Raw genomic sequence first — 26,157 nt, 5'->3', positions numbered from 1 at the left:
GTCTGAAGGAAGAGATGTAAAACCACACTAATATTGATTTTTGGTGAATTTTCATACCACATACCTTCTTATTGATCCAGTACTTCAAATGAAACACCAAAAACCTGTAAAATAAGGAAAGTGTAAGTGCTCTCTTGCTGCATTCATTTAACTAAATCTCTGTGCAGAACAACAGCCAGCTCGTGTCCACACAGCTACATGGCTGCCTTATGCTATACAAGCGAGTTTAATTGAGTGCAAATTCAATTTGTAGGTATTGACTACATTGATATTGATGTAACAGCTCCTCTATTTTATTTTATTTTTTCAATCAGACTTTGAGAATGTTAACATGAAAGTGCACTTAGCAGAACTTCAAAGTGCATAATCACACCTCATTTGAATCGGTTATCAACCCCCCTGGTGGATAGCTTGATTTGATGGATTCCTTTACTGTGTGTGTGTGTGTGTGTGTGTGTATTCTTTTCTCTGACACACACTTATGTAAATGTAGTTAGTCAGAGAGAAAAGAAAACATTACATGTGTTTGACTTCCCATAATTAACAAGGCTCCTTGGGGAGACATTTAAAAGCTGGTGATTACCTTATTTGATTACTTATAGTGTGTCTGAGTATGTGAACTGTATAGCGTACATGTGTGTGTTCTGTGTGGTTAAGTGTGTGTACATGACTGACATTGTCTGTATCCATCTCCGCTGCCCTGCTTTATCTTTGTTCACCCATACATACGTTGACTTCCTGAGTTTAATCAGTTTTGACTATAATAAAAGAGAACATTAACAAACCAAATATCAACATTAAACGCACAAATATTGAGCCTCAGTATCTGCAGACAATGCAGAGGAGCGTGAATCATTAAAGGCACTGAGCAAGTTGACTTGTGAGATCTTCATTATCAAAGCCCTCTGAAGCTGCTCCCCTGAAGGCAAGAATCGAAAACCTTTCCTACAAGTAATGTTCACAGCCAAGGTGATGTAAGCCTCCCCGGTATGAGCCTGTCAGAGAGCGGCCTGTTTAAATGTGAGCACTGAACAGATAAAAATTTAATGATCCTTGTGGTAGAAATTGGGTCAACCAACTTCTCTTTCATCAGACCACCAACTTTTGATCTCTACAGACCACCTCATCTATTTTCAAACCATCTGCTGCTGGAGAAGTGACCGCTGCCTGGTTTTTATGTCTCTCTGGAAGGTGCTCGTTCACATTCCCAGACCGGCTGAAGAAAAACTTATAGACGGAAATAAATAAGTGGTAATTTCCTCTCCCTTAACGACCGCGGTGGAGCTGCTTTTGAGCAACGCTCTGAACCTTCGGCGCTGATAACGCAGCTGCTCGGCAGCCGCCAGCACAAGTCTGGCATCGCAGCTCTCTGGTGAATAACTGTATAACTGTATGAATTACGAAGGAGTTACAGGAAGTTCTGTCTTTTCTCTCTTGATCATTAAAAAATCAGTTGTGTTTGTGTGTTCAGATCCGTGCTGGGGGGTTTGAGTACTCCCCCGGGACCCTTCACATCTACTCAGACAGCCTGCTCACGCTTCCAGCCATCATCGGCATCGGAGGGGGTGGCGGTCTGCTGCTGCTGGTCATCATCGCCGTGCTGATAGCCTATAAGAGGAAGTCGAGGGATGCCGACCGCACCCTGAAACGTCTTCAGCTCCAGATGGACAACCTGGAGTCCAGAGTGGCCCTGGAGTGTAAAGAAGGTAGGCGATGGAAACAGTGTGTACACAGTTGAATCTACTAACACAGCCTTTCAATTATTAATCAAGCATTTTCACTATCATATAGATTGGAATTTTAACTATTAGAAAACAGAATAGTAAAAAAACACATTTTGAAATTATGAAAAGTGTATGTGCATCTTCTTGTTATGACTCATTAAATGCAAATATATAAATGATTTCCTAACATGGTGTTGAGAGTCTGAAAAAAAAATGGTGGATATAAATGATTAATTTCTACAGTTCAACAGCTAAAATAAGTCTTTAAAACAATAAGGGGAGGCCAGCTGTTTGCTCCTGCTTCCAGTTTTCATGCTAAGCTACACTAACATAGATTTTACTTAGATTTCTTTTGATATTTGTCAGAGTTTTATACTTCTATAGTTCATGTAAAATAACCATGTCATGTAATGACCTAGATACAGTAGCAATGCCAAATGTTATAAATGACACTATGGTCACACAAAACCCAGCTGTCTCTATCTAACACTATCGACACATTGGCTGAGTAAACTAGTTTGAAGGTAAACCACTGGCAATAACAGTGATTTCGCTGTGTGAGTCTGATACACTAAGTGCATGCAACGATACATGATGAAAAACAGAAGCTGGTAGTTCCAGGATAGAAATGTGCAGGCTGAACAGCATTTAAGGATATTCCTGGGGTGTTTTATAGCCATAAAAAAATAACACTGAGATATTTATATATATGTAGTTACAGACAGAGCAAGAGACTCCATTGATTGCAGTTGCCGTCATCGCTGACAACAGGGTGTCTGCAGGGTATTTTTACTGAGGTAAACGCTTGAGTGTGTCATAACTGAATCATAGCAAATAAAAAAAAATGTTTTATTTATGAAAATATGAGCTGATATAAAATTGTATATAAACAGAAGGATGTTGAATCTAGGTTAGTTGCAGTTAGGATAGAGGAGGATGCCGATTTGTCATAGCACAGATGTACAATGAAATCCTGTGTGTGATGTAGCCATGTCCTCAATTACAACTTGACTTCTAATCATACAATTTCAACAGGTGAGTTATATGAAAAACTCACTTGTTACAGTTGTCATAGAGGAAATGAGCTACAAATACAGAGACTGTTTTTGTACCAGGCTGTAAACATGTTTATTTCTGCTGTTAAGCTGGAATATTTTAACATGGGAGTTTCAAGGGACTGACTCACTGCTGAGCGGCCATTCGATTAACTTTTTGGCACTTTGGTATTGGTTACATTTTTGCAGCCCCGGCGGAGGCTTCAGCTTGGTTTTCACTCACATGCATGAAACATGACATGACACACTGATGAGTGAGAAAGTAAATGGAAAAAAAAGTGTCTCAGTGAAAGTGTTGTTCCACCACAGGCATCTTAAAAAAAAGGGCTCCAGCTCTCCGTGATATGGATTTTCCATAGACAACTGGAACTGTACCGGCTGGACGGACGCTTTTCCATCCAAAATATTTTTTTTCCCCTCATGTGGTGTTTTGTCTGACATGTCGGTTTGAGTAAAAAACACGGCACGACATTGAAAGAGTGTCAGGAAAAGACAAGAGAGCATTACGGAGTGTCGGGAGGTAGAGACGGGGTGTGAGGTCAAAATAACAAGGGGGGTTGTTTGCAGAGAAATGAAAGGTAGGACGAGAGACGAGTGCGAGGGACTGAGAGGGGGCGCGTGTTGGGAGCAGCATAGATGACTGATGTAAGGACAGCGCAGGTGTTTACACTTGATATAATGACACCGGCGCACACAGTTATGGCACAAGGTTATAATAAGATTACACTACCATGACACAGAGTCACGACTCTATCAGGTGCCAAGGATCGGCTGTCAAACCAAACACTGCAACTTTTGATTTAAAGTGCTATAGTTTCTGACTGAGGTGACATTTTCAAAAACATGTTCGCACCTAGTCGCAGTTTACGATGTTATTTGTATTTTTTCTGAAAAAAAAAAAAAAAAAAAAAAAAAAAACAGTCACGTCCTGCTCTCGTCTCGGTATGAAGCCAAACAGTCCTCCAGTCAATAGAAATAGAAGCATTCGGTTTCCCAGGAAGTGAAGCATGGCCTTATTCCCACCTCCCCAAAGTACCCCGCCCCGCCTGCTGCACTCCCAGCTGGCCCGTGGGCAGAGGAACAGATGAAGTGGGCGGTCCAATGTGAGTGCGTGTGTGTGTGTAATAGCAAATGGAAGTGTATGTGGTGTGCGTGAGGGGTCTTCTTCATTTTAAGAGTGTTCCGGGGGAAGAGACAGGGGACATCACACTGTAGACTACCATCCAGTCATCAGCCACATATCATTACATGTTAGAAACAACAACTGCTGACTATTCAGGTGTCACTCCTGAGTTAAGAAGAGGTTATATGGATGTTGTTGAGATGCTACATGATCAAACTAAACGCAAATGGGCCCTCAAATGAATTCAGGGGCAAAGCATTATTTTCACACCAATGTAATCACACTCAGTGCTTTGAAGGCTCTTATCAACTGCAAATAAAACAACATTCATGTTCCAGCAACAGGTGAGAGTGAGATACAACAAATCACAATCCATCATTTTATTAGCCACAGGCTCTAGAGTGAGTTTCTATATTAACAACAAAAAAACAGTGTAATTGACAGGTATAGTGAGTGAGTTTGTTGGCTTTTCAGCTGTTCTCTACATGCGCTAGCATGAGCCAGATAACCATTTGAATAGTTTCTACCTCAGAGGTGAAACAAATGTGATCACAGCAGGATACGTGTTAGATATTTCAGTCTGATGTCTGTGCAACTGCCTCATAAGTAAAGAGCAATTTGGATCCCAAATGAAATGCCCCCATACCTCTCATTTGCTAGGTTTTAGTATCATCATGTCTTGCCCTCTTATTGCTCTGAAAGTTTTCAGCAGTGCTATTTGCCATTTCATTAAAAGAATAAAGGACTGATTAATGGATAGAAGAGATAGTGAGAGATAAGAAGCTGCGTAGATAATGGAATGAGAAAATGAAAGCAAAACTGTCTGAAGTGTCTCCTTCACTAACACTCCCTCTTCTCTGTTGTATCATTTTCACTTTTTGGATCTTTCTCCTCTTCTTTACCTCAGTCTCCTCTTTGCCTTTATCACCCATTCTGCATCTTTTGTTTTTCTCCTCTCTTATCTCGACATCTCCACTCTACTTCCCTCCTCTTCTCAGGTTTACCTTTACCTTCCTCCTATGTCCCCTCCATTTCCTTTTCTCTCTATTCTACCATCCTCCCTTTTTTTTACCTCCTGATCTTTTTTTTCTTGTTCCTCTTCTTTCCTTTATCTTCTCTGCTTCTCCCCTCTCTCTCCTTCTCTCTTGTGGACCAAGCAGTCCAATAACAGCTGGGGGAAATTATGCATGAAAACTCATCCGTCGCTCTCTTAATAATTATCCACTCATGCAATTAATTGTCTTTCCTTTCCAGGAACTTTGTTTTCTGTTTCCTGGTGCTGCTTTTCTCTCCCCGGGCTGGTTTTCCCTTTTTTTCTTTATTCCATTATGTCTTTTTTTTCTTTTCTTTTTTGGACTCAAAAAGATAGAATTTTCCAGGACTGATGCACCAATGCAGACATTCACTTCACTACATTTTCAGCTTGTGTAATTCAGATTTACATAAAAAAATCTAAATTAGACACGAAGACTGTCTCGCTTTTTCAACCACACATGACAACTGACTCAAAGTAACTGAATTGCTGATTCTGGATCTGTTATTGTGCCGTAATGGCTGCCTGTCTCTGTATTCACCTTATGCTTCTCTTGTCTGCGTTTTATTTCTCATTTATTGTGTTCATCATGGGCTTTTTCCTCATCATGTCTTTATTTTCACACCATTCTGTCTAGCCCCTGTTTTTAAGACCCAGACACATGAATTGATGCACCGTGCTCTGTTAGCGTTGTCTTTTCTTCTCTGTGTCTGGCTCCTCATCTGACCCACATATACTGTTCACAGTGCTGTCAACACACTGCAGTGTGGGCATAGCATAATAGAATAATCTTGAGCTGTGATCAATATATATATATATATATATATATATATATATATATATATATATATATATCCACCGTCCATCTTTGTAATCATTGCCACTGGTTTAGCATAATGTTGGAGCATCATGTAATCACTCAATTACCCTCCAACCTGCTTTTCATATCATAATGAAATTGGGCTCACATATAGAGTAATTGTATCAAGCTCATAGAACATAGAAATTCAACCACGCAGGCTTGTTTGTGTTTTTCATGGTACCGTGGGTTTTGTGAAATTCGTCGTACCAAATGTTACTGATGATATAAAAAAATAAAAAAATAAAAAAAAGAACTTAGCTTCAGTCCCCCTCGTTGTGCATTTTAGCGAACACAATTGGCATTTTTCATAAGTGGGATGCCAGATCTCTGAGAATTACACTTCAGGATGCTCTGAAGTACCAGCTGGAGAGGGAAAAAAGCTCTTCACTGAGTGAGGGAAATGAACAACAATCGGATACATTTATAATGTAGAGATAATAAGATTAATAAAAACAGTGACTCAGTTCTAAGATCTCACTGTTTGCTGTTAATCAGTTGCACATATTCACAGGTTAAAGTTCACCACAGTTGAACTTGAAGGTTAAAGCCTCAGATTTTAACCCCTGTAGATTTCATTTTAGGAATTTATGCTGATGAGCGAATCTGTTCAAATTTGCTGAACTGGTTAATCATAACTAATTTAAAGTACATTTAAAATTCTCTTCACCAGGCTTTATCCTGACATCTCTGTTTCTCCATCTTCTCTTTGTAGCTTTCGCTGAGCTTCAGACAGACATCCACGAGCTGACCCAGGAGCTGGACGGGGCCGGTATTCCCTTCTTGGACTATCGGACTTATGCAATGAGGGTCCTGTTCCCCGGGATAGAGGACCACCCCGTGCTCAAGGAGATGGAGGTACGGGTCAGTACACCACCAACCACACTTGAAACTGAAACCAACTAACCCAAAATAATCAGATGCAACAGAGACAATTAGGCAACAGTACTGATGAACTAACTTCAGAGGTGGAAACATACAGTAGCTGATTCTACTAACAGCAAGATGAAAACATACATCCATGCAGAGAAGTAGCTGGGTGAAGTACTTTGGAAGTTGTATTTAATGGCACAGGAATGTCCTCCTGGCTTTACCGCTTAATGCCTTTGTAGCCATTATTCCATGACAGGTTTCATCAAAGACAGGCCTCCGAGATGCGAGGCAAGAGAAACTCCACACATGCTTCACCTTAAAGCAATCTCATAGCCCATATTTTACCTACTTTGTCTTAATGTATTCAGCTTGTCTCAGTGAATGCGAATGACTTTTCAAGAGCCTTAGTCATTAGTCTGAACTCATGGGACAGAAGCTCATCACGCTCTCATGATGTGGGGAAGTGGAGTTTTTAAAGTGAGATTGACTGAAAAGAAATGTTATATAAGAAGTACAAGAAGATAAAGAGATGTGAAAAGGAGAGAGGAGATGAAGCAAAAGATGAGAAAGGAAGAGAAAAAGATAGCATGAAGATTAGAGCAGAGAGGGAGAAATAAGAGTCCGGGTTACAGGGATTGTTACTTGCATTATACATCACTGTTAATTTATTAATTAGGCCAGTACATGCAACTACCTTTCAGCACAGCTGAATGGAGATAGTGCACCGGATTTATAAAGACGTTTTTACTGCCGAGGGAAGTAGAATTAATAGTATGTCAACAGAAACTACCCTCCTCCAAAGCTTGAAACCAAGAGAGCCAAGTTTGTAATCAACGGTATCATTAAGATGTAGAATCCGGTGCTGCTCCATTGACTTTGATTGGAGCACTGACTTTTTGGAGTCAAAGAATAATTTGTTTGACCTTTTACAGCTTCATTTAATCGTTCTAATCCAGACAGTGGATTTATATTCCTAGAAAAAAAGAAACCCTCTGGGGTTTCATATGTGCCATTTCTGCCTTTTTTCTTTTTTTGATTCATTCTTAGTGATTTATTCTCTGCTATTTTTGGCTAGAAGGAACAGTGGTGATTATTTAAATGCAAAAATATATATTTATATATATCCTCGAATACAGACAAAGTTAATTATGTTTTCCAGCTGGGACTATAGAACTATAACTTAAATGTACTTGTAATGCAAAAATATTAACAAATATCAAGTTGTTTGCTGCTTTTGCAGACTCATATAAAGCTTCATGACGATTCATTCAAGTGTTCGAGTTCAACAGCATTTTGAGGAATATGAACAGATTATTGAATTTATCAGATCAAAATACTTAAATCCCTTAATAGATTTCATTAGGTTAAGCTTGCAACAATTATAAAGTCTTACTAAAACTCAAATATTGAATTAAGCTCATCAAAAATCTTCCTTTATTATCTGAGACACCAGAAACACTTTTTTTTTTTACTGATAGTCCAAATCATGTTCACAATTTATACAACCTCAAAAATAATGAGATGAAGATCAAATGTATATTGTTAACTAAATGTATTTAAATAGCAAAATAATTAATTAACCTAATTTTTACAATACATTTTTCATGAAATACTCAAGGTCCCAAGTGAAAATTATCTCACTAGTAGGATTAAAGCACTGACATTATATGCATTAACAATTACCTTTGGGAGCGCTGCGTTTAACATGATGTAATCTGAAAGATTATATCTCCCAAGATATCATCACCACCCACTGGAATAACAACACACATTCAACACACTGTTGCAGAGGGATGCACAGTGCTTTCAGAAAATATTCAGACACATTTGATTTTTCCTACAATTCTGTTGAGTTGTAGATTTCACAAGGATAACACTGTCATTTTTGCCAATCAATATCCAATAAAAACAAAGTGAACACATGTTTTTACTTTTCACGTTTTGATTGTATTGGAGTTCACCTGTGAGTACTTGAAAGACACATTTGTTTATACAAGGTCCCAGTGCATGTTGTCACAAAAACCAAACCATTGATATATCTGTAGATCTCCATGATAGGGTTATGGTGAGGCATAAATCAAGCTTATAAATAAAAGTTAAATGGAGTAAGTTTGGAACCAGGACTCTCGTCATGTAGAGTTGTTGGAGTTAGCCTCCCCCCGCCAAACTGAGTGTCTCCCTCTGTTGATATTTGTCATTTAACCAACAATAGTAGCGGTCAGTGCTTTTCTGCCTGCTTCCTGCTGGTAAAAAATGAAAGAAAATCAAAGGTTAGATCCATGTTGTTTTTCAAAACAGGAACCAGATAAAAATGGAACTGACAGCTGGAACCCAGGCTTTCTATTTCTTGTATTTTTACTATCTTCGTCATGTACAAGCTACAAGGACGACTGCTCCAAATCTGCTTCTCGTTCTTCCTCTTCATCCTGAAGAAACTTGATAATCAGCATTTTAACTATGCACAGTGTCTCCGATTAGTTCATCCTGTCTGGTTAAGAGATCACTATAGGAAAATAAACTGTACACACGCTCCAGTTGTAGCATGTGTAAAATTGAGATACTGCACCATAGGAACTCCACTGTGTGGCTGAGGTGTTACCTTGTCCCTGAAGCATTTGCACACGTCTAATTTGTGGTAGCAGGCGGGCCTGGATGTAAAGCGATCTTCCGTATTTTATAGTTATGTCTAGACTTCTTTCTTCTTCTATCTGTATTTCCCACAGGAGCTGCTGCCTCCTAATCCAATGGCCTGTGTAAACCAATGCTCCTAGACTTTATTGCTCTGTGTGACTGCTCTCTCCCCCAAGCTAGACAGTACCACTACACACCAGTGGTGCTCTCTCTCTCTCTCTTTCACACTCACAGCGTCTTACATATATCTGGATTTACCCTTCTTGATATTCAGTAAAGACTGTATGTACATGCATCTCCATCTGCCTCTCTTTCTTGTTGCCACTTGCGCTCACTCTCTCTTCACACACGCGCACACACACACACACACACACACACACACACACACACACACACACACTCATTTTCTCGCACACATCACACTCAGTATCCACCCTGGAGGCCCGAGAATCTCATTTAGCACTTAAGAGAGAGGCCTAGACACTTTATAATGGCACATCAGAGGAGAGAAAGAATAGATGTTACAGTGGTACAAAAGGACGACAAAAGGACGCCAAAGAGGGAGGTGGAAATGTGTGCGTGTGTGAGACAGAGACACACAATGACAAAGAGGAGGAGAAATTAAAATGGAAGAAAGACCAGTGATGTGAAACAGTCAACAATAAGTGCGAGGGGAAGGAATTAGAGTAGTGAGGAAGGAAGACGGAGCCAGTAAGCGACAGCGAGGTGTCTTCGGGGCCTTTAGCGTGTTGTTGATGAGTAGTGACAGGTGCCAGCCACTGGAACAAGCAGGGTGCACCTCTGTCACAAACCCTGACACACACTGTCCTACTGTGTCCCCACTTCTTCTCCTCAACATCTTCTCTTTCTTCTTCTGTTTGACCAAAGAGACCCTCTCTCTCAGGTTGGTCTGCTTCAGGAAGAAATTTTAGAAAGTTCCTCAAATAGATAAAAAGTTACTTGGGGCAGCAGGCTGTTGAGGCTCTGCTGAAAAGACTGAAATGAGGGCTCTAGAGTAAGTAATATAACTGATTCTGCAAAGTGGTGAGAAGTCAAAAAATTGGGCATTTACGTACATTATTGCTCCGCAAAGCTCAAATAACAAACAGGGATCAAGATTAAAGTAATAGACAAAGACAATCTATGAATACACAGGGAGTAGCCCACTGCTAAAACATGCGGTCATTGGTCAGGACCAATTATTAAAATTCACATTTTACCGATTTTCTACTAGAGGACGCTTTGAGCCATCCACCCCCTGATGTCAAGAAGACAATTATGTCAAATTGTCTGCTAAAATCACTTGCAGCGGGAGAGAGAGTAGCCAATCAGTCTTGCCTTGCTGTTTACAAGCCAATCTAAGCTCATCATACGCAAAGGAAAAAAAAGAAAAGTCTGCTTGCAGACGTGCTCAGAATCTGTCTTCGCTCAGAGTTTTTTTACGCACTTTTTTTGATCCTGTGTGTTATTCACAGTGTTTGGCAGTTGATTGCATGAAGTTCCTCACTGGCATCCACGACTTTTCGAACTGCTCTTATTTTCAACTTCACTCTACCAGTTCACAGTGCAGGTGTAGTTTTTATATGCTGAATGATCCCCTCGCATTCTTTAAGTCTTTTAAAATACTTCACTGACTAAAAGAAAAGAAAAAAAGACAGGCTTATTAACAAGTTGTACATTTTGCAGACACATCTTCAAACTTGCCATTATCAGCAGATGATTGGAAATACAGTATGGCCTGTTGATGTCAAAGTCGAGTCAAGGGACGGCTTTTAAGTCACTGATCTAACTTGTCATTGTAACACTTGGAAAAAAAAGGATGTTCGTAAATAAAGGATAAAAGTTTCCATACTCCATCATACTCTGTTGTAACTTGTCTATTCCTGTGTCTTTCTTCAGGTCCAGGCAAATGTTGAGAAGGCCCTGACGCTCTTTGGCCAGCTGCTGACAAAGAAGCACTTCCTGTTGACGTTCATACGAACCCTGGAGGCACAGAGGTGACCATCTTATTCTTTTTCATTTGTAGTTATAAAATTAAATACCTACATTTTACAATTTCCAACAGTTTAAATAAACAATGTGTCCCACTTCTGAAAAATAACAACATTAAAAGAAAGAAAATATATCAGTCAGCCATGGGAATGCAGAAAGCATTTGAGCTGCTTGTCGAACAAAAAACAAAAATGCCTTGTTTGTCTTTTGAAAAGCATGCTTTTATCACCTATTTACAAGATTTACAAATATGGCATAAAAGGCTGTGCTTTTTATTTGAGTTCTTACAACAAAGACACATTTATATAAAAGAGTAAAACATATTTGCTTAAAATTAAAATAAAGCACTTGACCTAGTGGTTTACGGTAGAACACAGTAATAGATTAGATGAGCATTATTAGCTAAATGAACTGTGTGTATTTTGATGAGAGGCTTTAGATGTAATGTAACCAAAGCAGGAGATGTTATTAAGTAGACATTTTATTAAAGAATTTCAATTCATTTCCAGGTCGTTTTCAATGCGGGACAGAGGAAACGTGGCGTCTCTGATCATGACGGCCCTGCAGGGAGAGATGGAGTACGCCACCGGAGTCCTGAAACAGCTGCTGTCTGACCTGATAGACAGAAACCTGGAGAGCAAAAATCATCCTAAACTGCTGCTGCGGAGGTGAGGGAGACAGGGAACACACACAGACGACACTGCAAAACATCATAATGGGAGTGAAAGTGAAAATCAAATAATGTGCTTTCTGTTTCTGTAGCCTAAATTCATTAAGCTAAAGTTGATTAAACTTAAAATTTCCAATTTAATTCACACCTTTTGATTTTAATTTCCAAGGTTTTTTTTCTTTCTTCTAATTTATAATAGTGCTTAGTCAACTTTAACACTAGAACCGCCAACTGCCGTTCATTGGACGACTTTGATTTTCATTTGTGCATAACTTTATTTAAAAAATACATTGAAGTCCACCAGTCTGTGACTTTTCCTAAAATGATGTTGGGCAGCACCCCGTTTTGTTAAATACAATCAATATTACTCACACAAAAAAATATCGATCATGTTTTCTCATTTTTACCTATAACCGCCACGTTCGTTCATTGGACGACCAGAGAATTCACCGATTTGCGCCGGCATTATTGGGCTTATGCGCTCTCTCTCTCTCTCCCTCTCTCTCTCTCTCTCTCTCTCTGTGTGTGTGTGTGTGTGTGTGTGTGTGTGTGTGTGTGTGTGTGTGTGTGTGTGTGTGTGTGTGTGTGTGTGTGTGTGTGTGTGTGTGTGAGTGCGTGCGTGCGTGCGTGCGTGCGTGTGTATGTGTGTCTCTGTGTGTACACGATGCACACTCACGTCCACACTTCACACACGCACGGTGCAGAAATTATTTTCCAGACTGGACAGACTGGTTGTAGAAGAGGTGTAGCCTACATTCAGGGGGGAAATATCAATATGCATCAAAGAAAACGAAATTCGTTTTATAAAGCCAGTATTTAGGAGCAAACTAGTGTAAAAACAGAGTCGCTGTGCTCTTCATGTAAAGCGCCGACGTGAGCGCACGCGGGGGGGGCGGGGAGGGCGAGGGGGAGGGGGGGGCAATCCTGCGTCGGTATGATGGGCAGCTCCACCTGACATATCAAACAATCACTAAGGACTATGGATGTTGCCGTAAAAGAGAGAGAGAAAAAAAAGGTCGTTTATACGGTGGAACACTGGCTTTACAGGCGGGGGCGGGGTTCCTACGGTGTGCCCCCCCCCCCCCCCCCCCCTGCCTCGCGGAGGCTGCGGGGTGCAGCCTACTTCATGGCCCAGAGTAGCTGTTAAAATACTACGACAAATGTAACACCTATACAGCACTAATTAACGCTTTATTACAGTTCGTCCAATGAACGACTCATGGCGGTTATAGGTATATAGTGTGCAACGGCGGTGCTAGTGTTAAACAAGTAGTCAAGTGGATTTCAGCACCGGGACTTTACTGTGCGGAAGAACCAATAGCACAAGGGACAATAAGATTAAATTAAAGCAGATATCAGCTTCACGGCCGTTTCGGCTAATGCTGCGTTCAAGGCAGGCTTTTGAAACCGTAAGTTACAGCTTCAAGTCACAACTACGACTTGGTAGCGTTCCAGGTAACCCGTAGCTCGTGTTTTTACCATCCTGTTGTCTGTGAAAGTTCCCTATAACGGCCACTCGTAACTTCCGACCCGTGAACTCGTACCAGATCGAACTGGTATGACTTCACAGGAAGGAAAAACACAAAGTACGAGTTTCTTTGAACGCACCATGAGTTAGCAGCCCCCGCCCTTGTCAGGCATCAATTGGTCCTCGTGCTACGTCACCACATTCACGCGCATCCCTTGGCTGCACACACAGCCCTTCATGCCGTTCTCTCTCCTCATTGGATAACACTTGTATCCCACAAGGGAAATTTTCTCCTCGGGTTACAGCAGAGCAGAGTGACGGAGAGACTCGTGTTTAGGCTGAAATACTTCATGTAAGTGATTGCTGACGGAAAATAGGACTATTTAGGACTTATATTAACAAAAACATTCCACTGATATCTGCTTTAAATTAGATGGAAGATGCATTTAGAATCAAATAAAAAAAGATAAATGCAAAGATGAGTTCAGAGATAGATACAGTAGAGGAATGATGAATGGAAAGAACTAGACAGAGAGACAAGAGAGAAATGAGAAGATGGAGAGGTGCGGGACAATTTATTTCATAAGAGAAAATAACAATTAGGAGAACAAGTGAACCACAAAGCAAATCCAAGTATCTGTTAGTAAAATGTATCCATCTCTTAATTGCTTCATCCAATATTTACAGTCCAACTAGCAGAAGATAAATTAACAGAATCCACAATAGCTTTACTGATGTGGGAGCAAAACATAATGAGAGACTCTCAGACTCAGAGACAGTGGGCCGCATTCACGACCCGTTCTTAAGAGGAAATGTCTTCTTAAAACAAAGTCTTAAAGTTTTCAAGAAGAAAGAAGGAAATCTATGCAGACTCAAGAGCATACTTGCACAAATTTGAGAGCTGACACTTAAGTGGTTATTGCATTCTTATATTGTGCAGTTGTATAATATTATATGATTTGATTAGAATAATTTTCTTATGATTTATAATGTTTTGGATAGTTATTTTAATTATTTTACAAAGCCTTCATCTCTCTTCTTTGTTTGGCAATACTTTATTTAACCTCAGATTTGAGATCGAACCATTTCCTCTTTGCTTCGTCGGTTGTGTGCTCTTCTCCAGATACAACTGATATCATCCAATGCGTCATTTTTTTATGTTACTTTTCATCCACTGCTGACTCTATGAAATAACACCTGGTTTTCCTGCAGCAGTGCCTCGTCTTCAGCACAACAAAAGTTCTTTTTACGTTTGGACTCCGGTGCTCCCTCTTTAGATTTCCGTTTGGGCATTTTAACTTTCTTTTTCAACTCAACTTCTCTGTGCAATTTCTGTGTGCACACGGCCCTGCAGTTTATGGAGAAGATGCGGCATTTACCTATGCTAATCCGATGTTAAAGCAGAAGTAAGCGGAATGTTTGTGTTAATATAAGTCTTAAATAGTTATATCTTCCGACAGCAATCACTTATATAGAGTGTTTGGTCCGAAACACGGGTCTGTCAGTCACTCTGCTCTGCTGTAAGCCGAGGAGAAAACGTCTTGTAGGCCTATACTTCCTTGTATCCTACAAGCTTTATCCAATGGGGAGAGAGAATGGCATGAAGGGCTGTGTGTGCAGCCAAGGGATGCGCGTGAATGTGGTGACGTAGGGACGAGGACCATCGGCTGACAAGAAGTTAGCCAAAACGACCGGATCGCTTACTTCTGCTTTAATTAGGATCATGTGGCACATGCACTCAATTTACGAAGAGATTTACCAATCTAAGAGGAAAGATGCAAACAATTTAGTGTAGCGGTCATCGGTATTAAAACTTTCAAGATTTCAGAGCAAATACAGAAGCCACCACAGATCTGGACAGAGAGATGATTGAGGTGTGAGCCCACTTAGAGGTTCAATTAAAAACAGAAATCTGGTCTCTGACCTGCCATTACTTACATTACTTCATTATATCTGGGTTATCTATCTAAGACAGCTGGACAAAATGTTTTGTTTATGCATTTGCAGTTAATTAATTCTAATAAATTTCATCCTGTCTTTAGTCTTTCAGAAGAACCATTTGCCCACAGCCATTTGTTATGATAATGATTTATTCATATTTACTGTGGTTGAAATGAATGGTTCCTGACCAGGAGATCAGGAAGATACACATTGAAAGGTATTACAATTAAAAGCAAAGAAAAACATGTGCCTCATGTAAAATGTTTTTTTTTTTTTTTTCGTGAGTTTTCTTCTCTTTTGCACAAGAAAATGGATAATTTTACCTCTTAAGGAGCTTAACAGTCCTTCAAAAACCCCTCATAGCTACAATGAAGCTGTTACCTGCCTTTACAAAATGGTTGTGTCCACTCATTTAACAGTAGCAGCTCTTCTGTTACATTCTTCTGGAAATCAACAACTCTCTCTCTCTCTCTCTACTATGTTCTCCTTGTAATCGGCACCAAATTATGTTGATCTTTCCAAAATCGTTGTGGGAAATTATAGAGCCAGGAAAAAAAATCCACGTAAACTGTGCATGTTTTGTTAATCTTGTTACTCAGTCATTTGTTTTTATTTAATTATTCCCCTCTCCTTCTCTCTCCTCTCTCTGTGCATCAGGACGGAGTCTGTGGCTGAGAAAATGCTGACCAACTGGTTTACATTCCTCTTGTATAAGTTCCTGAAGGTAAGCCTGCAAAACACATAATCATATCCAATCTTCATTCAATCTGTTCACTGTATCTTTTAACACTAAACAATTGTCTTAATCTAAAGTGGATTTATATTGTGTACGTCTACGGCTCGTATGTAAAGGAGATTTATTAAATGCCTTTGGCTTATATTATTTCTCCACTGCATTTATCTCACTGTGGTTATTAAAAGGTTTTTTTTTTCCAGCTGCATATTTTCTTTGCAGAGCACATACAGTAGATAATCAAAGCCTCCCAGCAGCATGTTTCTTCTTCTCTCAGTTGTTTAATATCTTTTTTTTTTCCTTTTTTTCCCTCCGTGCTCATAATTTCCCTCCTGTAGCCGACACGTCCTCTTCCCTGATCCTTATGTCGTTCTCTGAGCTCACATCTCCTCTTCCTCTGATCTCTCTTTCATCTGTGTCATTTCTGTTGTCATTATTGCGCAGTCAGCCTCCTCTCTGGCGTAAGGTCATTTTCCTCACCGGGGGGCGTGCGGTGTCGCTTGTGCTGTCCTCCCGGCCCCCCCCCCTTTCCCCTTCATCCTCGCCGTCCCCCCGGTCCCCTCATCCCAACACTCGCCTCTCAAAGAAAGAAAGTCCAGTCAGAAGACGGTTTCTGATGTTTCTCTCACTGCTTTCCCTTCGTCTCTACTCTAATTACAAACTGAAACCTGAGGTTGTGCCTTATGCGGCATTACAATCCGAGATGTGATAATTATTATGGTCACATATTCATCAAAATATATTGGGAGCAGAGTGTTTAAACTGTATCACATTGGTTGTCATTACGCTGTATGCCGGCATGATTATAGTGCATTCATATATATTTTTTATATCCTTTTTACTTTCACATAGAAAATAATAAATACATGTTTTTGACTAGTGTATAGCTGATTTATAATTTCCACTGTTTGTTAGCCATGCAGGAGTCTGAGCCTATTCATCTCGCCGTACAGCAGGAGCCATCATTATATCCTCAAAATGTAAATATGAGCATACAATTAGGGAGCCTTAATGAAGGCGGTATGCGGAGGAAAGGCAAATTTCATAGACAAGCACGCAGTGGCCGAGCGTCGAAGGCGGAAAGCCGAAGCCAAAGCACAACAGTGTGATGCATGCTCCGTGTGTCTCGTTAGCGGCTACCCACCTAATTGGCCCAGATGCTAACAAGGTCCTTAAAGCATTCGACACTGGGAGAAAGACGGGGAGAGAGAGAGAGAGAGATAGAGGGGGAGAGAGGCAGGGAGAGAGGAGAGGAGAGGAAAGGGTTGGAGGATGGCGTCAGAGGTGATCGGGAGAGGGGAGAAGAACAGAAGAAGACGTGACAATTAGGAGTTAAAAGGAGGAGGGGGAGAGGGGGAGGAGGAGGAGGTGAGGAAGAGGAAAGGTAGGAGTTACAGAGGAGAAGGCAGTGTGGTGTGAGGGATGAGAGGAGAGCGAGGACGGAGGAGGGAAGAGCTTTCAACCAACAAAAGAAAAGAGGCTGAAATTGAAGCAGACAGAAGAAGAGACAGTGGTAGTACTGTAGGCGATCTTTTATACTGTATACAACATTACAACGGATCCACATTGTAGAACGTACAACATGCAATTATGACTGAATTATGTTTTCTATTAATGTAATGTGGATAATTACATTTTATAATTATAAAATTATGAAAAGTTACAGGTGTGTTGATCCTCAACATGATGATTTCTCTAATCTTAAAGTGTAGATTATTTTTCTTGTAAACAACACACAGGTTCTGTTTACATTCACTCTTTCTCACCCGAATCCACTTTGGCAATGCATCTTTGGTATATAAAAATAACATGTTTTATCTTTACATTGGGTGCATTTTCTTACTTGTGAAAAGCATCTACGAGGCTGACAGTGCTCCGAGTGGTCAAACACTCCACACAGTATATTTATATTTGACTTCAGGAGAAATAAGAAGGAAAGTAAGATTCTCACATCTCCACTCGGGCAGTTACAACATCCTGCATATTTCACTCTATGTCTTGTTGCTGTCACAAATACTTCAGTGTTTTCAAGCGGTTCATTATAACAGATTTGTTATTCTACTCGATCTCTATTGGTTTTGTGCTTAAACCAAGTCCATGACCAAGACACTCTGGTTCCACAAACACAGCTGCAGGTTTATTATTATTGCATCCAGTATATCCTATCCTGTCTATCCCATGGCTCATATTCCACCAACTACCACCTCAGTCTCACTTGACGTATAATTAACCCCGGAGATCATCATCAAATACATCCTACGTGCCTATCAGCATTGTACGCAGAATCAACAGGAGCCACAGGAGTAACACAGCGTTTCTGTGTGAATGTAAGAGAAAGAGATTAAGAAAAATACTGAAGGAAAATCAAATAAACAGTAAAAGGTTGGAGATTGGCTTCACATTGAGAGAGGGGGGAAAAAAAGAGGAATGTGTTAGAAAAAGCGAGTTGTTGAGTGTGCTTGAAGGTGAGACAGATAAATTAGTGCTTTTCCCCTGTTCTCGTCTGGACCTCATGCATCTCTCACACACACACACACACAGACACTACACACACACACACAATCTGAAGTATATCCCTGAGCCCTGCGCGGCCGATCATTAAACTCTCGTCGGGATGAGTATTGGCCGTGATGTGTCCTCTCAGTCCCCTCTAAACTGCCACTGCTTCAGTCAGGAGTGTTTTCCTTGAGCCCAAGTGATGACTAATGACACTATTGATTGGCAAGTGTCTTTGATGGAGGGGAGAGTGGGAAACATATTTATAACATCTGTGTCTGGTCACATAAGCCCTCGGAAGGATGGGAGAGACCTGAAGAGATTTATGTAACTCTCTGTTTACAGTCCGTCAGTCCTGTAGACACAAAGAGACAGAAAGAAAGAGATGTTTACATAACACTATACAGTGTCCTTCACATTCTCAGACATCACATCAGCAAGACTTTTTAAAGTCTGATGTCTAAAATTTATCCTCTTTAATGCACCACTTGGTGCAAAGAGGCTGTTCTTTCTTTACATCCCTCCTCCTCCGCCTCTTCTGTCTGCATCTTATAGGCTGTGGCTGCAATAGATTTAAAGATCTGATACCAATTTAAGCCAGTTCTACGGTGGATCCTGAGAGCTCAGTGCAACACAGCCTCTAAAAACACATGCAAACAGATAGAACACTAACAAAGTCAGAGAGCATCTTCATCACATTGGCAACATGTGCTGCATGTATACTCCCAACACAAAAGAAGTATGTTCCAGCTAGGAAGTTTAAAAAAAAAAGAAAATAGTTGACTTTTCTTGTGTTTCCTGAAGCTAAAGTGTGTTGAGCTCTCAGGGCCGCCGTACAATTCCAATTTGAAGCTGCATTTTAACGGTTTTAGTTTTTGTAATCTGTGCTTGTTTCACTCATCAGCCTCCATTTGCAGGCATCTATAGTGTTTTATTAGAATAGAAACCTGTTTAGCATTTCAACCTGGAATACACATTAGAGACTCACAGCTGTGTGGGCTGTTTTTGCATTGCCAAGACAAAAAGTAGAAACCAGACTAAATTTCACTGAGGTCTGTATAGCCTATATTTGTTAAAGAACGTTATGCAAACCATTACTAATGATGACATTAAGTAATAAGAGTGGGAAGATTCGAGCAGTGGACAATGAAGGGGAAATTTACTGAAGGCATGCAGCCGATTTCTTTGGCACACAACGGCCAAATAGCTTTAGTCTATATTCAGGACGACACTGAGGTTTTGTGCCAATAATACGGAAGGAGAGCGATGAAGCTATAACTGGCGTGCTCGGTTTCATACAACATGTTTTCCTGTGCAGAGGCACAAAATATGTGAGGAGGGAATGGAAATGAATACAGAGCAGGAGAGAAAACTGGGTCTGAAATTTAACTTAAAGATTTGATTTGAAGATTGCAGGGCTGGGGAAAGCAGGTGTAAAGGAGTGAGGCAGACGGACAGAATGAGAGCGAGAGAGAGAGAGAGAGAGAGAGAGAGAGAGAGAGAGAGATGCAAATTGAAAGATGCATGACGTTACTTTACCAGAGAGAAAAATAAAACAGCAGCGGTGACACAAACTCCTCTGTGCAATTTTTTTCCTAACATGTATTAGCTGGAGATGACTTTAGGCTTTGTAATTAATACTTTCTCACATGCAGCCTCCTCCTGCCGGATGAAATGTCCTCTCCTCAACCGATATCACAAGCTAACCAGTGGAAAATACTTTCTCGTACGGTTCATTGCTTTCCAGGGATGCACAACACGTGTCAAAACAGCCCCCTTACCTTATTTAGTGACACTGTTAATAAGGTGAACCACAACCTAGCTCATTTACACCCAGCCTTCACAAATTCACACTAATTAAAAAACTCACCGTTTTTCAAATATCTCCAGGCACTGGCTTAAAATTCGACTTCAAATATGTTATTTTAGAACATTTTTACACCACTCTCCTCAGACAGATGGTCAGGAGCCCTGTGAGATGAGTGATGAAGACAGAAACAATCTCCAGGATTCTTTATTGTGAATTGTTTGATATTTTTCACTCTTTTCAAGGCCCTGATAATTATTCAAATGAAAGAATTTGTGAAAAAGGAAAATTCACTTCCTGGTTGAGCTGCTGGCAACTGGTTCTCTGTGTGTTTTCTCCCTGCCTAGGAGTGTGCCGGGGAGCCTCTGTTCATGCTTTACTGTGCCATCAAGCAGCAGATGGAGAAGGGACCCATAGACGCCATCACAGGAGAAGCCCGCTACTCCCTCAGTGAGGACAAGCTCATCAGGCAACAGATTGACTACAAAACACTGGTCAGTAAACCCACTGTTTCCTGAGGCTCGTGTCTGTCTCGCTTTGGTCTGAATCACTGCACGAGTTGTTAAATTGTAGTCACATTTGATGATGGCTGGAAACTCTAAAGCAAACTCTGAGTAATCAGCAGTAGAAATGTGGGAGCCTCCTTTCCCCTAAATTAATCTGGAGTCTGCTGAAGGATTCCATCCAGTGTGAACACAAGCTTGTGTTTGGAGCGAGACTGCGATCTGGCCGTGGATCCGTGGCCCAGCTACTGACTGACGTTAATCACACTGTCTTCGCAAACAAAGCACTTCAGCTTTGGATTGGAAACATACAGACAAAAACCTAGTTGTTTTGGTCCGCACCCAAGTGTGAATCCCGAGTTATTATTTTCCCAAACAGTCTCATCAGACCAGGAAAATGTCCAGGTGATAAAATAGCTGCAAACACGCTAGGTGTGAAAATGCTCTCAGGTATTTTCAAATGCACCAATCCCACAATCACCTAAACGTATCACATGTTGGCAGCGCTCGAGCTGCGTGCATCCCTACTTAAGTCTTATTCTTCTCTTTTTTTGTCTTTTTCGATTTCCCTTTGTGTCTGCCTGTGTCTCTGCCAGACGTTGCACTGTGTGAACCCGGAGAATGAGAACTCCCCCGAGGTGACGGTCAAGTGTCTGAACTGTGACACCATCACTCAGGTCAAAGAGAAGCTGCTCGACGCCGTGTATAAGGGCAGCCCCTACTCACAAAGGCCAAAGGCCTCTGATATGGACCTCGGTAAGACAGACGCTGCTGTAGTACATGTATATTCCAATCATATATGCACAGGTAGAATGACGAGAACACACTGCAGCTTTGAACACACTGTTTTAGCCTTCACAAATTAATTGTGAGCCAGATGACCAGGGGATGGACCATAGCTACACTTTTTTGAACTGTTAGCTGATGTTAGTGGACACTCCAGACAGAGGTGATGGAGATGATAGGGTAGGGGAGGGAGGATAACTGCAATCTTTCTGCAATCAGACCCATGAGCTTCATAACTGCTCCTCAGAAACCTGTGGGTGATGTCACTGAGGCTATGTTTATATTTATTTACAGTTTTTGGTTGCATCCTTGAAACTAAATCAACAGAAACAAGGGGCTGAAAGATGCTAATTTATAAAATGCTTAATTTATACTAATAGCCTGAGAAACATCCATTTATCAGCATAAAGAATTGTGCAGAAAATACTGCAAATCTGCAATTATTGCATAGTTATGAAGAGTTCATGTTTCCATAAGTGCTTTTTTAACCTTTGTCTTGTGTTAGCTTTCTGCTACCATCTCTTGTGTTAAGGTCAGTTTTGATCCGTGTTTTAAATCAGCTGTAAAATACACAAAAAACATTTTGTTTTTCATCCAATTTGTTTTTCATATCTTGTTTACGTTGTTAGGTTTCCTTATCCATGAAAATATATGTTTTGCACTTACGAATTCAGTTTTAAATGTAATTATTGTTCTTATCATTATAACCAGGCCAAATCAACCCTAACACCACAAGCATTTTAGAACTTTGTGAAAAGGTTTTATTTTGTTTAAATAGAGGTTCCTGACAAAGTCAAAAAGCCTTGATGCAATGAACAAATTTACTTGCATTAAAAACCTGAAAATGACCATAACACAAGAGGAAGGTTAAATAGCCTCAGCTAATAATACCACTTCATGAAGATGGTTATTGTTAGATTAACAAAAACAAAACACTACAGTATAGAGCTCTTGCGTTTCCCTAAAGCCTCTGTTCCTTCTGTTTGAAGAATGGCGTCAGGGTCGAATGGCCAGAATCATACTGCAGGATGAAGATGTCACAACTAAGATCGACAATGACTGGAAGAGACTCAACACCTTGGCTCACTATCAGGTACGAGGGCGCTCAAAGAGGGGCACGAGCAACAGTCAACAGCTAAGCCGGTTTCATACTGAGAGTATTTTCGTGTGTGTTTTGCTGTGCAGGTAACAGATGGCTCAGTGATCGCCCTGGTGCCAAAGCAGAACTCTGCCTATAACATCTCCAACTCCTCCACCTTCACCAAGAGCCTCAGCAGATACGGTACGGCTCCCGTTCTCCTCCTGCTCTTGATCCTATTTAAATCATTCTGTCAATGATTCCCATTTCTCTAACTGCCGGCCTCCCTCCGCACCCCCTAACTTGCTTTTATTCGTTCTTTCTCTTTGTTTATCATCGCCATGATTGGGCTCCATTTTTTTTCTTCCCCACCTCCCTCTGAGTGAATGGCAATCCTTTTTATCCATTGCTATCAGCCCAGGCCAAGGCTATTCCACAGCCATTTCCAAGCAGGGCGTAAATGACAGGCATTAAAGTAGACACCTTGATCCCCAGCTGAATGAGTGAAAGAGAGAGGGGGAGAGAGAGAGAGAGAGAGAGAGAGAGAGGACACCTGGCAGTTGGAGAGACAGACAAACACAGGCCCAGCATCAATATGCTATACTTCAAGAGAAAATTAAACTATATGGAAGATAAATTACTCTGTAGTATAAAACCGGGCCCTTGTCTGATACTAAGTGGTAATAAACCTCACATATACACAGCTGCCACTGCTCTGCTGTTGTCCCAAGGCAACTGCATTTCCTTCAAACTAACCCCGGATCAAAATGAAAATTGTGGGATCGATTTTCTATTTCTTTAACATGCGCGTGCATGTCCGTGTGTGGTATGAAATTCAACTTGTACAGTGTTTTTTGTACACATGGACTGCAGCTGCTGGTGACAGGAGAGACTTCAGACTGAGCCAGCGTATAAAATAAGTTATTCCCATGTGCAAAATGAATGAGGAAAAGTCAGATGTTTCAATGACTAAACATCAGTGTGATGTCATCAAAAGGGGGTTTGGCTGTGTGAAGTGCAGGAAACACACCCTGGGTCTGGACACTGGTGGTTGTGGTAAGACCAAGAGACAAGAAGCGGGGTTAGAGAATTGTGAATGAATGAGTTAGATAGACAATGTTCCTGATTAAACTGAGCCTCCTTACACCACCTCCTCCATTCGTTTATCAAACAGAAAGGTGGTGTTCTTCAGCAGAAGGTTCAACACCTTTCATATTTTATAGACATTTTCTTTTTTTAGCGTCTTGGGGGGCTGCAGAAACACAACACTGACATATTATAATTTTAAAGTTCATATTGCAAATATGTAGCACACATCCAGTCGACACGGAGCAGCGGTGTAGAGTCCACAGGGGGAAGTCAAAACATTCTGACTGAAAACAGCTGCTCACCATCCTGATGAGAGTGATAACACCGAACCACAACAGTAAAAGTTAGAGGCTGGAAACCAAAACAACAAGGCACTAAGAGATAAACTGCACTCAGGCTAATAAACTCATATTTAAGTTGTACACATTTAATTAAACCCAAATTGTTGATCATTAATCTGTAACATTTTGCATCCCTGCTCTTAATATTTCTTTTTTCTTATTTATTGTATTTTCTCGACTCGGGTCGCTCTTGTTAATGAGATCTCGACCTCGATGTGACTTCCTGATTAAATGAAGTGCGAGTAGTCGTAAGATTAAGTGGTCATACAGAAACATTGATTAGCTGCTTTAAGTCCCATTTCTCAACAAATATATCAAATTCTGTTGTTGTGTGTATGTGGGGGCCACCTGGACTTGAATAAGTATTACAGTTTCTGAATCACTGTATTAAATGACACCTACACTGAGTGGTAGATTACAGATGAGAAATGTGGTTTAGGCAAATTGAGTCGCCCCCTCCCTCCACCCCCTGCTCCAGCTGCTTTACTTCACGCTGAATACATTGTAAAAATGTGTTGTTGCTTCGTCATGTTTATCTTTGCTTTTTGGTTCAACTGTGATCACAGTGGTTTGTGTTAGTGCTTGTATATGGGTGTGTGTGTGTGTGTGTTTATGTTTATTCACAGACTGTGGCCATGATGGGTTTTGAATCAGAGCCACTCAGATCACCACCCTCTTTCACTCCTCTGTCCTGTGCTCTCCCATTACTCTCCATTTCACCCCTCTCTCCTCTGACCTTTTTGTCTTTCTGTGCATTTACCCCACTCTCCCCTTTTTACACCATCACATTCACTTTTTTTCCCTCTCTTCTCTATATCATTTCACCAAACATAAAGGGATTGCAACATACATCAGCATCTCTCTCGTTTTTATCTCTCCACGTCTTCTATCCATTAGCTGTTGTTACTTCTTCCCCAGAAGCAACAGCTACTCAGCAGATAGTCATCTCCCCCTGTGCACCTCAGCTCACTGGTTCCAAACCCCCAACCCCCCCCCCCCCCCCCCTCACAATCCTAAATGGATATGCATAGGATATGTCAAAGATGATTTGCTGCGCTCTAATCAACGTTGACGCTCACACCATGAATAATGAAACCGACACAGATGACAGAGGAAAAGGGAGGGGGAGAGACATTAAAGAAACATGCTGTGCTCTGGGTGATTGTTGCTTAGTAAAATGATCTCCTAACAAGCAACATTCTTGTTGTTTTTTTCTTTTTTTCTTTGACTCACTAAATCACAAGGTTTCTGTGGGAACCTGACATAATTGTGTCTCGTGTGTCTGCGTTTAGAGAGCATGCTGAGGACAGCCAGCAGTCCAGACAGCCTACGATCCCGAACGCCCATGATCACCCCTGACCTGGAGAGTGGCACCAAACTGTGGCATCTAGTGAAGAACCACGACCACTCGGACCAGAGGGAGGGCGACCGAGGCAGCAAGATGGTCTCTGAGATCTACCTGACCAGGCTGCTGGCTACGAAGGTAAGAAATACAGGGAATCAACCACATTAAGCAATTCCTATAGGCAATTAAAAATAGATAGCGCCTTGTAAGACTATCTGGACTCGGTTGTACTGTGCTGTGCAGGTTCACGGCTCCTGAAGTCAGCCCGGTTTGTGAGAGGTAACCTTAGACGTTGAATAGAAAATGTAGAAACTAGCTGGACTGGCTTGTTGTTTTCAATATGAGATGCTTTTAGGGTTATTCAGTGGACTCATCAACATTGAAGGAAGTTGAGCTTTACAGGTAAATGTTGGAGGTATTGTAACCAAAGCCAGTGAAGCATTTCTCATGTGCTCGACCACAAAATTAAAGTAGAACATCACACTGAAGAATTTAGAGAGTGATGACGCTTAATCTTAAATTGGTTAGCAGTGGTCCCACTGTCTTCACCTTAAAATCTAATATTTACATGATGGCTATTTGTCCCTATAATTTGACTGTGTAAGTCCCC

General features: G+C 40.9%; 1 protein-coding gene across 1 annotated transcript in view; it reads left to right on the top strand.

The window, feature by feature from the left end:
• LOC310988283 (plexin-A1-like) overlaps positions 1-26,157 on the top strand; it is a gene marked incomplete at both ends in the record, with an annotated part of 210,273 nt that overhangs the window by 175,251 nt on the left and 8,865 nt on the right. Inside the window, 10 exons of the mRNA XM_083974815.1 lie at positions 1,472-1,706; positions 6,510-6,658; positions 11,198-11,295; positions 11,800-11,958; positions 16,027-16,093; positions 20,753-20,899; positions 21,505-21,664; positions 22,684-22,787; positions 22,880-22,976; positions 25,495-25,685. Coding sequence (XP_083830941.1) covers positions 1,472-1,706; positions 6,510-6,658; positions 11,198-11,295; positions 11,800-11,958; positions 16,027-16,093; positions 20,753-20,899; positions 21,505-21,664; positions 22,684-22,787; positions 22,880-22,976; positions 25,495-25,685 — 1,407 coding nt within the window. The remainder of the gene's footprint in view (positions 1-1,471; positions 1,707-6,509; positions 6,659-11,197; positions 11,296-11,799; positions 11,959-16,026; positions 16,094-20,752; positions 20,900-21,504; positions 21,665-22,683; positions 22,788-22,879; positions 22,977-25,494; positions 25,686-26,157) is intronic.

The sequence above is a fragment of the Trachurus trachurus genome (genome assembly GCF_905171665.1).
Source record: "Trachurus trachurus genome assembly, chromosome: 7".
Classification (NCBI taxonomy): domain Eukaryota; kingdom Metazoa; phylum Chordata; class Actinopteri; order Carangiformes; family Carangidae; genus Trachurus; species Trachurus trachurus.
This window is presented reverse-complemented; position numbering and strand designations above follow the sequence as displayed.